The sequence below is a fragment of the Triturus cristatus genome, chromosome 3_1 (genome assembly GCF_964204655.1).
Source record: "Triturus cristatus chromosome 3_1, aTriCri1.1, whole genome shotgun sequence".
Taxonomy (NCBI): Eukaryota; Metazoa; Chordata; class Amphibia; order Caudata; family Salamandridae; genus Triturus; species Triturus cristatus.
In genome coordinates this window covers 1,054,208,793-1,054,222,100 of record NC_140583.1, presented here as the reverse complement: position 1 = coordinate 1,054,222,100, position 13,308 = coordinate 1,054,208,793, and the positions used below count along the sequence as shown (strand labels likewise).

At 43.6% G+C, this 13,308-nt stretch overlaps 1 protein-coding gene across 1 annotated transcript in view; it reads right to left on the bottom strand.

The window, feature by feature from the left end:
• The window catches only part of SORL1 (sortilin related receptor 1), a 744,876-nt gene that overhangs the window by 333,501 nt on the left and 398,067 nt on the right, over nucleotides 1-13,308 (bottom strand). Inside the window, exons 23-24 of the mRNA XM_085645831.1 lie at nucleotides 12,580-12,693; nucleotides 1,235-1,357 (exon numbers count right to left, since the gene is read on the bottom strand). Of these exons, the coding sequence (XP_085501957.1) occupies nucleotides 1,235-1,357; nucleotides 12,580-12,693 (237 nt within the window). The remainder of the gene's footprint in view (nucleotides 1-1,234; nucleotides 1,358-12,579; nucleotides 12,694-13,308) is intronic.

The following is a 13,308-nucleotide window of genomic DNA, read 5'->3' as shown; positions in this document are numbered from 1 at the left end:
ATAACTTGTCGTATCGACATGGTCGGTCCGCCGAGGCGGACAGCAACAGCATCTGGGCGCATTACCGCACAGCTGTTCCAAGTGCCAGAAGCACAGAGCATGAGGCCTCAAGATGGCGGGTCTGGCACCGCGAGGTCCGGCAGAGAGGTGCAGACTCTGCCCGGGGGCCCAGGAGCAGGAGTCGATCTCTTCCGTCCAATGCCAGAGAACAGAGACTCCCTTAGGAGCGGAGTAGATTCACTCCAGTGCTGTATTTCAGCTTGAAAGACTAGTGGGGGTTCAGAGAAACGGAACCATGAGTCTCAATCCATCGCTAGCTAAGCCACACCCTACAGCAATATTTTATCCATTGACACTGCAGTAAAAACTTGCACGTCAAAGATAGATGTGAAAAAGGAGACATGATTAATGTAGTGAAATGAGACTCAAAATTTGATTGATCAGAAGTTTTTAAAAACTGCTTGAATGAGAGGTGGCCCTGAAAGCTAAGTAGAGCCAGTGGCAGGTCATTCTAAATTTTAGGACCCAAAAATTGAGCCTACCACAATCACCATAAGTAAAAATACATCAATTCTATGATGAACCTTCTCTGTGGGACCTCTATAGACAACAACTGACAGAAAAATGGCTCTCGCTCCAAAAGCATTTGATATTCCTAATTATGAACAGAGTGCTACTGCAAACTGAGCTAGGCGTTAGAGGTTTATGAGTGAAAGTGTTCACATAGTAAGCACTCAACTTAAAATCACACTTGAGAAACTCCTTTCTCTCTGCAGTTCCCAGAGTGGTTAGAATCATCTCTGCAACGCTTGGAACTAGAGTATGCCTGAGTACTTAGAAAAGTCACTGGACTTCATTAAATGAACCCAGGTATAGAAAAATGTGAACGTTATTGCTAGGAGGGCTGTTAATGTAAAGATCAGGTGTAATTTTGTTGTGTGTTTTAAGCAGCCAAAATTATACAGTTATACACTGTATAATAATATATGACTCAATGCTTTATCGCAGGGGATAGTCATGATACATGTACTCCACCTGGTGCTCTAGAGTGTAAAATGGGACAAAAAAGACTTTGAATGTCTGGAAATGGAGCAATTACGGTCTGCATCTAAAAAGCATGTAGCACAGCCCTTGCTCACATAAAAATCCCAAACCCCAATTACGTGTCAAGACTGCAGTGTCCGAAACAAAAAAAAAATGCAAACTGATTTAATTTCATACTCAATGAACTTACCGCACTGATGTTCATCGCTACCATCGCCACAATCATCTTCAAGATCACATCGGTACGACATTGGGACACAGGCCCCCGAATCCACACACCTGAACAGACTATCACCATTACAAGTGGTTGTTGCTAGTGAACAGGAAAGAAAGTTCCCCCAAAAATTACTATTTAGCTTCAAAAATTCAAAAAGATATTGAGCAGAATAATACATTTAAAATACACAAACATAAGATAGGCTTTTTTCTATATATATTCAAATGAACAAATTACTTACCTATGGAAACACATTTTCTGATTGCTACTCTGACTGCAGATTCCTCACCTGCAGAATCCGGAAGCTTTTCAGGACAATAACCAGCATGCCGCACAGCTCCACCTTGGCTCTGTACCACCTCAAAAGTGACTGAGTTGAGCCACATATAAGCGCCACCTGTGCACCCCCAGTTCAGTTTCTTGCTTGAATCCTTCTACACCTTCAGACGCAGTTTAGAACTCAATTGTCAGTTCCGGTATGCCGATCTCTAACTTGGGATCTTTTTAGATGTCAAAAAGAGGCACGAAATAGGGAGGATGGAGGGCAGTAAGGAATCTGCGGTTAAATAGAGTATCCACCAGAAAGAGCGTTACCAATGTTAAGTAACTTGTTTTTCTGATGGATATTTCCAACCACAGATTCTTCACCTTTAAAATAGACAATAAAGCAGTACATCCTAAAGGTAGGGGTCTGTGGAGTGGACTTAGAACAAAAAGTCTTGAAGGACCGAAATGGCGAAATGTCCTTCCCACCAAAGCTGGGTGTAATGGAAATAGTGTCCACCAACACCCGCGTCCTAGCCTGGCAAATGTTAAGGCCACGCACCCCACATGCCAACACAGTGGCAGCCTTAGTCTTTGTGGAATAGTTTCTCAGTTTTTCTGGGTGCTGCTTGCTGGCAAGTGCATAGCAAATCTTAATGAGGAGGACTATCCACCTCTATGGAGGTCTCTTCTGCACAGCTTTCCATTTCATCAACCTGAAGAACCCCACAAAAAGCTAATCATCTATCAGACTGTCCTTGGTCCAATCAATGTAAAAGCTTAAAGCTCATTTGGAGTCCAGCTGATGGATTTTCTCAGTTTTCAAGGGGTAGGGAGGGGCAAAGAAGGGGCAAAGAACATTGGGAGAGTGAAGGATTGCCCAATTTGGAAAGGAGTCACAACTTTTGGCAAGAAGGCTGCCTGAGACCTCAGCACCAGAGACGTTTTAAGGCATGGGCAAAGTGGGCTCTGGCCCAGGGCCCCAGCCTTTTAGGGGGGCCCCCGATAGAGCCAGCTCTGTCCCACAAGGCTTGCCCTGATGACTTGAATAATTTATGGACAGATTGTTTTAAATATTGTTTCTCTTTAATTTAGTTTTGATGTGAGTGGTGCGTGAAAGTCTATTCGATTTTGCAGCGAAATGTTGTGTTTGTTTCATGCAACATCCATAAATAAAGTTTCAGTTAGATCAAAACAGGACTTCATATATGAGAGGTGGGCGGGTGTCACAAAGATTATTTGCAGTAATGTAAGAGAGCTGCTGCTGTGCTACAATATAACACACACCACTATCCATGAACATTAGATGTAACAACTTTAGAATTGGAGGAGTGTGCCTGTGCACTGTCAGTGACATGGCCTAAGAGGGCATGAAAAAGTTGAACCTGGATCATAATTTCAAACCTGTTCTGAACAGGGGGCCCCTAAAAACTATCGGCTCCGGGTCCCCAAAATCCTTAAGATGTCCCTGCTCAGCACCAGTCTTTCCAGCAAAAAAGGTGGCACGGGGTGGTTGGCCTAGCAGTGCCTCAAGTTTACTCGCACAATAAACTGAAGTGATCGAAATCAAGAAGAAAGTCTTTAGAGTCAGAAGATGCAAAGATCAGCTGTGCATCAGCTTGAAAAGGGGAGAGGAGTTGGCCTAATAGCTAGGGCGGTCGACCTCTAATCTGGGGAACTGGGTTCAAGTCTCAGCAATGATGCTGAACATTCTGTGATTCTGGGAAAATCACTTAATCTTCCCGTGCCTAACAAAAATGAATGTGTTCTCATGTAATGCAACTGGTGCTATGTAAAGAGCTCTGATAGCCGATTCAGGTCAAGTTCCCACAATATAAAACTCTGTAAAAAAATAAAATATATATATATATATTATAAAAAGAGTGCAGACATGCGGACGGAAAAGGCCAAGTTAAGGTCCCACTGTGGCATAACAAACTGATTGAGAGGGAATATGTGGGTCAAGCCTTTAATAAACTGCATTCCAATTGGTATTTCAACAAGAATGGTTGATCTGGTCAAAACAAAATGGCGGAAAGGGCTGACAAACTTTAATAGTCACCACTGTATGGCCTTGCCGGGCCAAAGACAACACAAACAATGCATTCAATAGTTTGGCTTGTGAAGGGTCTCTCTTGGGGACTCCAAACCAGGCCATAAATCTGTTCCAGTGCCAAGCATAAATGAACTTCATGGAAGGGTGCTTGGCAGCAAGGATGACATCCACATCTTCGGGAAGCAGATCAAATGAAGTTGACGGCAGCTGCTGAACTTTAAAACATGGAGGTGTAAATTACACAGTTTCGGGTCAAGAACCCTGCCCTGCTGCTGCGAAAGATGATTCTTCTGTACTGGTAAACTAAACAGAGGGCAGATGCTTATAGTCAGAAGCTCCATGTACCACACTCTCCTGATCCAATCCATACGGCTAAGATGACTTTGGGCCAGCCATTGATAATTATTTTTCAGAACTTGTGGCAGGAGAGGCAGGTGTGGGAAGGCATACATGAGACCCTTGCTCTATTCCAGTTGAAATGCATCTCTTTGTGAAAATTCCAAAGTAAGAATCTTTTTGACACTGCATATTCTTGACGGTGGTAAAAAGAACTAGCCATGGTTCGCCCCACTGCTAGAAGATGCCCTGTGTCACCTTGGGATGTAGACACCATTTGGCATCTGCCAGATGCCGATGGCTGAGCGCGTCTGCAGAGGCATTCAAGATTCCTGCCAGGTAATTTGCAACCAAGGAAATGTCCAGACGTTGCAGACAACATTGGAAGAGCAAAGCCTCCTCGCACAGCACCCCTTTCAGCCCCACTTGGAGCAATGACACATGGCGGTGGTGTTGTCCATGAAAACCTGCACCAACCTCCCTTTGATAAACACCAGGAAGGCCTGGAATGCTAGACAAATAGCCCGCAACCCCAACAGACTGATATGGAGGCAGATTTCTGCTGGAGCCATGATCCCTTTAAACTCCACCTCTCTCAAATGGCCTCCCCAACCCCGCAGTGAAGCATCAATATTCACCTTCAGTTTTGGAAGGGGAACTGAGTGGGGCCTACGGCTGCTCCAATTGCGGTCCATCATCCACCACTGCAGATCGTGTACCATTTCCTCCAAAATCTTAATATCATCTGCAAGTTCCATTAGTGTTGGGCCCACTAGAACTTGAGAATACATTGCAGAGCCTGTATATACCACCTGACATAGTCGAGAAGGATGATGCAGGGGGCTAAAAGACCAACATGCTTCAGAGCTTCTCTCACCATGATGCACGATCAAGGCTAAAACATCATGATCATAGTACAACTGTCCTGGACTTTTAATAGAAGAAGGGCCTGAACTGAACTGTATGCAAGAAAGCTCCTATGAAGGGAAGCCTCTGTGAAAGAGTCAGATGTGGCAATGGCTCATTGATTGTCAAGCCCAACGATGTCAGGAGCTTCACAGTTGTTTGGCGGTGGACTACACTGACAGTGGCAAGCCTGCCTTCAGCAGTCAGTCATAAATGTAGAGAAAGACTGAAATCTCCAACATCTGAACATGGGCAGTGACCACCAAAATCATTTTCATAACCACCTGAGAGGCACTGGTGAGGATGAAATGGGACATGGCAAATTAAAAATCTTCCTGACTTACCTTGAACCGCAGGTAACATCTGTGGGACTGTAGAATGGGTATGGGAAAATAGGTATCCTGCAGGTGCAAGGATATCAACCAGTTGCACGGGTTCAGGGAAAACAGAATCTGGACCAGCTAGAGTAGTTTGAACTTGTGCTTCGCAGGAAGGCATTCAGAGGGCAAATATCTAATATGGACGGAAGGCCTCTATCCTTCTGCAAGGGCAAGGAAATAGTGAGAATAACACCCCAGCACTATTTTGGAGTCTAGCACCCTATCAGTGGCTCACTCCTCTTGCATTAGAATGGACAGGTACTCCTTCGAGAGTCGCTCTAGTGTGGGAGGAAAGTGTGGCAGGGCAGAAAGTAAGGGTAGGGCATATCGATGCTGAGCAGTATGGAGGAACTATATGCTGGATGAGATGGATCACCACCCTGGAAGAAAGTTTTGGATGCTGCCTCCCATGGGATGATTTTGCACTGCTAACAGCAAGGTAAAGCAGCTTGGAGGCTGTTACATCAGGCAAAGGGGACTGGGAGGACTGGTGCCACTGGCAGCCTGCACTTTGCCAACCGGATCCATGTCTCTAGCCTCAAAAGGGCTCAGGTGACAGTGACATGGGCTGAACAGATTGGCGTTGCCCATGTGCTGACCCATTGAGTAGCCTCGAAATTTCCTATACTGGTGAAGAAACTGGCAAGAGTCAGAAGGCCAAGAGAGCATGCCATATCCGTGCTTACCTTGAAATGTTCCAAGGTAGAATTAGCTTTCTCATCGAACAGGTATGAGCCACCAAAAGGCGTATCCATAAGAGAATCATGCATGTCTCCAGAGAAACTTGTGGAACACATCCACGCATGGCGACAAACCACTACGCGAGTGCTAACAGCCCATGTCAGACAATCTGCAGTAACATGCCCCTTATGAACCATGTTCTTGGCCACATCCGGTCTATCTTTTATTGTTGAGCCATTGAGTTCCAAAGGCTTCTGGGACCACCAGCTAGATATCACTGTCCTTGCTCCGAAGAGCATGTGTAAAACAGCTAAATACACAAACTGCATTGACTGGCCTCAATGTCAGGCTAGCAAAAGAGTACATGGTTTTTCTGAACACCTCAATCCCATCCGGGGAGACAGTGTTGCTTAAACATGAAATACCTTGAAAAAACAAGAGGCGTTTGGCATAACAGGAACAGTTTGTTTAATTAAACAGGGTGTCCTTGAGAACAGTTACAGGCATAGGGTCCGAGGACTGACTTAATTTACAATCCGTCTAACATAAATTGTTATATAGTTCACTGAGTGTAATACATTGATTCCACCAGTCTTCTTTTGGAAACGAATGCAGACTGCTGTCTTTGGGGCCATAAATTAATGTTAAAAAAAGAATCCAGGTGGGCCTCGGCCTTGCGTGGACACAATGCGGCCAGTAGATAACGTGTCCAGATGCCCAGCATGGCAAGCGCGTGATCATAAACAAGTTTGGTTTTGCCCAACTTTGATTTGTTCAATTTTTCTTTCAATGTTCTTGAAATGGGTGACAGGTGTTTCAAGAAGTGAAGTATGGGGGAGAAGGGGTGAGGCAGGCTGGGGCAGAGGGAGTTGGGACTCTGTTCTTGTTCTGTTTCCTTTCTTTTCTTTTGTTCAATTTGGTTCTGTCTGGTTAGGCTCCAGAGGCGACTTCATCCATGGGAAGACATAACACTTGATAGCAGTCACAGCATAGCTCACACATATAGGACACTGACATGGAAATTAAATAGGCTAAAACATAAAAACAAATGCAGAAAAGTGTTGTAATACATGAAACTCCAATCACTACACACACTCCTACCACAGGAGAACTCACCTCCTGGGCACTGACTGTTGCTGCTTGGGAAGGTATGGTTACTCCTAAGTTTTCCATAAAAAAAGTCCTTCCTCTTAAATTGTATGAACAGCAGCAGAGTAACACTGGGACAATATGTCTGGGCAGCTGTATTGGATTCCAGTTAACATTGAAGTTCCCAATACCCTCCTGATTGACCTGCTAAGACTTTGACGTCTGCTGGCACACTTCTCATTGGCAGGGACTTTAATGCAGTATTGCATAAAAACCTAGACACGTGGCACTCTGGGTGACTAGACACAGACTATACACACAAGCAGTCACACTGATAAACATCATTGGGATTGATGGACATGTGGTATGTCTGGCACCCTATGATTAAGGGATATTCCTTCCTCTCAAATGCCTATACCACTGTTGAGATTTAAATATTTTTTATGCCAACAACTGATGTACTTCAGTGATGCTCCCGCTGGGAATATCAGATCATTGACTTGTTCTATTACACCTGGCTGGGCATTTCCAGAGGTGGATATTAAGGCCTTGGTGGCTCCTGAAAGGCAATTTCTCATCCTCAATCAGATATGACATATCTGACTACTTTTGCATCACCGGACCCCTTAGTAGCATCATCCTAGACCCTACTGGAAGCGTTCAAAGCAGTGATCAAAAGCAGGGCCTTATACCATATCACTCTAGCAACAATTGAAGGCCTGGATAATATTTCACGCCAGAGACTACAGTGATGGGAGCTGAAGTGCCTCACTTAAGTCCCAGCTACCGCAGTTAATTTCCACCCAACAGCAGAAAAGAGACTTGTCACTGAACATAGCTAAATACATCTGAATGGCTACTCACAGCCGAATATGCGACTCTGGGGAGAAGTCTGGAAAGTCTATGTACTTGTTGGCAAATCAAGAGAATCATTCCACATCTATGCACCGAGCAGGGGACCCTGGTATAAAAGGCCAGCAACATCGCTAATGCATTTGCTAACTGATATAGTTCTTCATACGACTGTTGCCACCCGTCAAAGGCTGAGCATCTCAAACCCTCCATCAAGGATCTATTAGTCTAGGCCCTTGGTACTGTTGCTCGAGAGGAGCTGGACCCCCTTATTACAGTTGAGGATCTTTCAGAATCCGTGACAGTCAATGCAGTCTGTCAAGACTCCAAGGCGAACTGGAATAAAATTGAATTCTTTAAATCATTTGCTTCCCTCACCCACCCTTTCCTTCAGTCAATGTTAATAATGCTATACACAAGGATCATCCCCAAACAAGGCAACCCTCCTGAGCTCCCATCGTCTTACAGGCCAATCTCCCTCATTAATCCGGAGGCAAACATTTTGGCCAAAATACTGATGAATCGCCATTTAAGGGTCATTGCACATTTATTACATTACGATCAAAGTGGCTTTATGCCTGGGTGGGGGACAAGCCACAGTCTTAGACACCTGCACTTGGCAATTGTACTAGAAGTGGAGATCTATTGAGGTCACAAGCATTGGCTTCTAAAGATATCTGAAAGGCATGTGATTCTGTGAGTTGAAGGGTCTTGTTCCAAGAAATGGACAAGAAGAACTTTGGGCCCTATTTTATCTCATGCATCAGGATGCCTTACAATGTCAAATGGGCAGAGGTTAGGATTGACTGAATGCTGTCTGGGTGCTTCAAAACTGAGCAGGACACAAGGCAGTGCCCATTGCTATCCTTGCTCTGGTGATAGAGCTGCAGGCTTAACTGGAACTCCTGAGAGAATTTCAATGGCGGAGATACATTGATGTCCACATATCTTCATATGTAAATGATGATCTTATCTTTATGCAAGACCCCATCAACACTTCTAACAGGCTAATGTACATGTTTTTTTTTTTTTTTTTTTAAGTACAATGTCTAGTTGCTAATCAGAATAAATAGGCACTGGTCCCACTGGTGGAAGGCACGAACTGGCAGACGTCCGTAGCCAGGCTCCCTGTGCTCTCTGGGCACTTCAAATACTTGGTTAAACACATTACCCTGACTGCCTGGAAGAGCGGTGGGTCTCAATACTGTTCCTTCGCTCACTAGGATGAGTGCAAACCTTAACAAATGGGCCCAGTTATCCCTTTGAATAGTGGGCAGTAATGCCCCATTTAAGGTGATGATTTTGCTCAAGTGGCTGAATGTACTGCAAAATGACTCACATCAAACAAAATTCCTGTTCAACAAGCTCAAATCGGAAGAGAGAGGCTTTCTGTGGGCTGGACAACAGCCGATAATATCCTTACCAAAATGTACATTATCAGTATTTGATGGTGGGATAGGAGCTGCTAACCAGGACTGAACAATGATTGCACATTGATTAGCCTGGACTACATTATCATTAAGCGCGACATCGCACAGACATGGTGTTTGTGAATGGGTGCATGGAATTGCCTATATGGAAAAATGCATCAGCTAATCCCAAGGCTTCACTGTTCAAAAAACCTGCACCAACTTGCGAAACATGTTGAGAAATATGAGGGTTGAAACTGGTTGATGTTTGCCATTCTTGGAACAGAATAAAGTCAAAGGGAAAGAAAGAGCATAATCTTGTTGATGTGTGGTATGGGAGAGAATGGGAGTTGGACAGGTAGAAACTCTCTGGCAAATTAATACATGCACCCCAAAGGTGTACGTTGAAGGACCCACTAGCTTAAGGTAGTCTTCTTCAATCTCAACAAGACATCTGACACCAGTAGGCACCATTTGTGGATAATGTACCTTGCTGATCAACTTCACAAAGAGGCTTAATGATTTGTCAGTTCAGAGAACAAGCTCTGCTGTTTACTTCTAACAGGCTACTGTTCATAGAAAGCCTAAAGCAGCTGTTGTGGATGCAGAGATTACCTAGTTCGGTTGTAAAAATAGCATACACAGAAAAAGAACCATTTGACCTTTTGGAGCAGATGTTTAGCTGGTAAGGCAAGCCCCAGCAAGCAGTCTGAGGTCCTGTTTTACTTGAACATCTCTAGTGAGCGGTCCATTTTGAATCCTTGGATGTCGCTCATTTAAGTGGCATGTCAATATGCCGGCCTGCAAATCACCAGTAAAAAAGCATCCAGTCATGTCTCCTCCATGAATTTGGGCCTTCCAGTGTTGCAAAGCTTTTGCCAGGACAGACCAGGTATGTGCTCTACTGAGTGCACAATAGCAAAGTTGAAGGAAGCAATAATGCCTCTTACCTAGAGGCACTGAATGGGGCTATTTCCAGACCACGGGAAGAGTCCATGAGTGCCTTGTTAAATGGTAATTGGGGATTTGAATTTTGGATTCTTGTCTAAATCCAAATTAGAAATAGTAAGCTTCAAGGTTTCTGAAGCTTTCCTCACTAAGAAAATAAAAGATGCATGCTCCTGAAAGTACGGAACAAGTGGAGCTGCCCCTGTGGGTGAGGGTCGTGTGTGCACACTTTCTTCAAGTCCACTACCTGGCCTATGTCCAAATGGAAAGGAAGCAAGGGTTCACCTGCCTTTTTCTCTTTGTATAGTATTGTATACCATCATGATTCTATTCATAGTGTTGTATAGGAAGCCTTTGTCTCACTAATAAGGTTAGCCCATATGCCCCCATGATATCATTGCTGCCTACAGATCTGGAGCTTTGACACTGGGAGAAGGTGGGCACCACAGGTTTGTGTGACCTATTTTCTGATTAACAGCCTCTCCCCTTCCCTGCACTCAGCAAGCAGTATGGGCTGCAAGAGGGTCAATTTCGACATACAGCTCTTTAGCTCATACCCTTCGGGTTAACAGTTCGATCACAAACTTAGAACCTGAGACCCATTCTATTATCGAGTCTTTAAGTACTTTGGGAAATGGGCACAGTACAGTCAGCTGGCTATATAAAGCTGTACTGGCTCACACACTAACATTGCTACTACTTTTACTTTAATACTGGGGAGCTTGAATTCCTCAGGCAACTGCACAAAAGGAACAGGGAAGAGCCCTAGAGTACACACAAAGTGTTTAATAATGCTCGCTGTAAGCTCATTGGGTTCTAAATTTCCATAGAGTCTATCTTTTCCCACCTAAACTTAATCAACTATTTCTTGCAGTCAGAACGTCTTGCAATCATGCAAGACTGACAGGACGGATTTTTAATACATGCTATGGAGCTGCTCTACACTTACGTCTTTTTGATCATGGGTGCCACTTCAACTTGCTGACCTAACTGGGCTTCTGAAGCTTGAGTCATGAGAGTCCTGCCTGCTTGGCCTTTTCAGGTGACCTAAAAAAGCAAAAGTAGTGCTGTGCTTCCTTGATTTGGTGCTTATCCTAGCAGAGAGAGCCATCATTAGCAGACGGAGGTTAACTCAGTCCGTCAGGACCTGCTACACTGGGCCAAAGTGGAAGGCACGGCCCACTGCAAAGAAGAAAACTGAGGCCTAAGAAAAAAAACATAGCAGGTGAATGGGAGGCTTTATGGCTGCCCCTCAAAATGCCTAGGACTGAGGGGAGAACGTGACGCTGATTTATCTCCCGCATCTTCTCTATATGACCACCTAGATCAACCCCTCCCCCGCTAAGCATATGCATATATCGCTTTATTAACTCAAACCTCAATACACGGGCCACTCACTTGCTTTCCTTGTTTCCTAACAGCCTCAATTTAGACACCTGCATGGTAGTTTCCCTGTTCACTAGCAGACAACCCTGGTGATTACATTGATACTGGCACTTCCTATGGCACGGAATTCCCTTTTCCCCCTTGGGTCCTTTTCATTATCGTTCCCTGTTCTTTCTTTTATTTTCCGTTCTTTTTCCTCTCATCTAGTCATACACCCCCTGTATAAAGGACACAACACTGGAATTTGTTAAGCAACTATTAGTGGTTAGGACTGGTTTTGCTACTTTGTAAGTGCAACATTATCAATGCAAGCTGCTCTGATTTGTGTACTTACTTAGTATTAATGTATTGTGGGTAGCATTTGTTCTCTTCTGTAAAGCTTACATATTATGTACAATATGGACCAGAACTTTACCTACTGTACTGATCTGTTTTAACTACCACATTGGTGCACTGTGCCTTATGATGTGATATTAACACATAATAATAAAAAGGATGATAAAAAAGTATTCTATTCAGGGCAATCAAAAACACAGATAATGAGTCACAAACATCTAAATAAGCAAAACAAAGCAGAATGTTCCTCAAAGGAAAATCCCTCTACGTTGTGGTCTTTACTATCATACACATGAGATGTGAAAATTGCTGGAAATGTGCTCCATCCAACAGGCTGTCTGGGTAGACTTTGAAATCAGAGAGCGTTGCAAAGAGGAATCCATTAGAAGTGTACTGATGAAAAACAGCAAACACAATGGTGCGTGCTATCTACCAAGAATTTTATGTCCCTACTATTTAGGAAGGAGTTTATTTCTATTGAATGATTTGAGAGTCTACTTCATCTAAAATAAATTGCACAGTTGTAGATTTCATAGGTTCTTAAACTGTATCTGTTCGGATACAACTTGAACTCTGTATTTTTATCTTTGAGTACAGGTGATAAGTGAAAGTATTTCGTTGGATGTCCTAAATGCATACAAGATATCAAACTTAGAATACTTTACAGATACGTACGACAGTTCTCTTCATCACTCCCATCTCCGCAGTCATTGTCTGAGTCGCACTGCCACATGCTGGTAATGCATTTTCCATTTGGACATCTATATTGGTTGGGCATACAGGCATTCTCTGGTAAAAGAAACCGTACATTAACAGTTTGGCAAACAAGTGAATGACATTGTGAAGAATATGGCATGAGGATAAGGTTACCTACACTGTAAGCATCTATTCGTAGCGTGTAGTGCCGAAGATTCATATGCCTAGCATACTACTGCCATCTAGTGTTGGGCTCGGATGATTGCACATTGCTTTTCATCGACAAAGTCTTTCGACTCACCAGGTATGGTGACTCCTCCTATAGTCTCTATTGCACATGGTCATCAGCAACTTTGTTCGTTTTTAGCACATCAGGTGAGGTTAGGATAGGAGCAGCATAGTAACAGAAAAGATGAACATGCGAGTAAAGATATGGTATAGTGTTTTTGTAAACAAGTAAATACGTCAGCCATATGAATCTACGACACTACACTACAAATAAATGCTTACAGGGTAAGTAACATATTACATTTGTAGCATGTGTTGGCCGTAAATACATATGCTAAGCACAGAATGTAAAGAAGTGCTCCTCAAAAGCAGTGGTTAGCTAGTGGTTTATGTAGGTGTTTGAAAAAGTGTTTGAAATACAGCTTGATTGATTAGCTAGGACATCAACACAATATTGTTCTGTGAATGTATGTGGGTTAT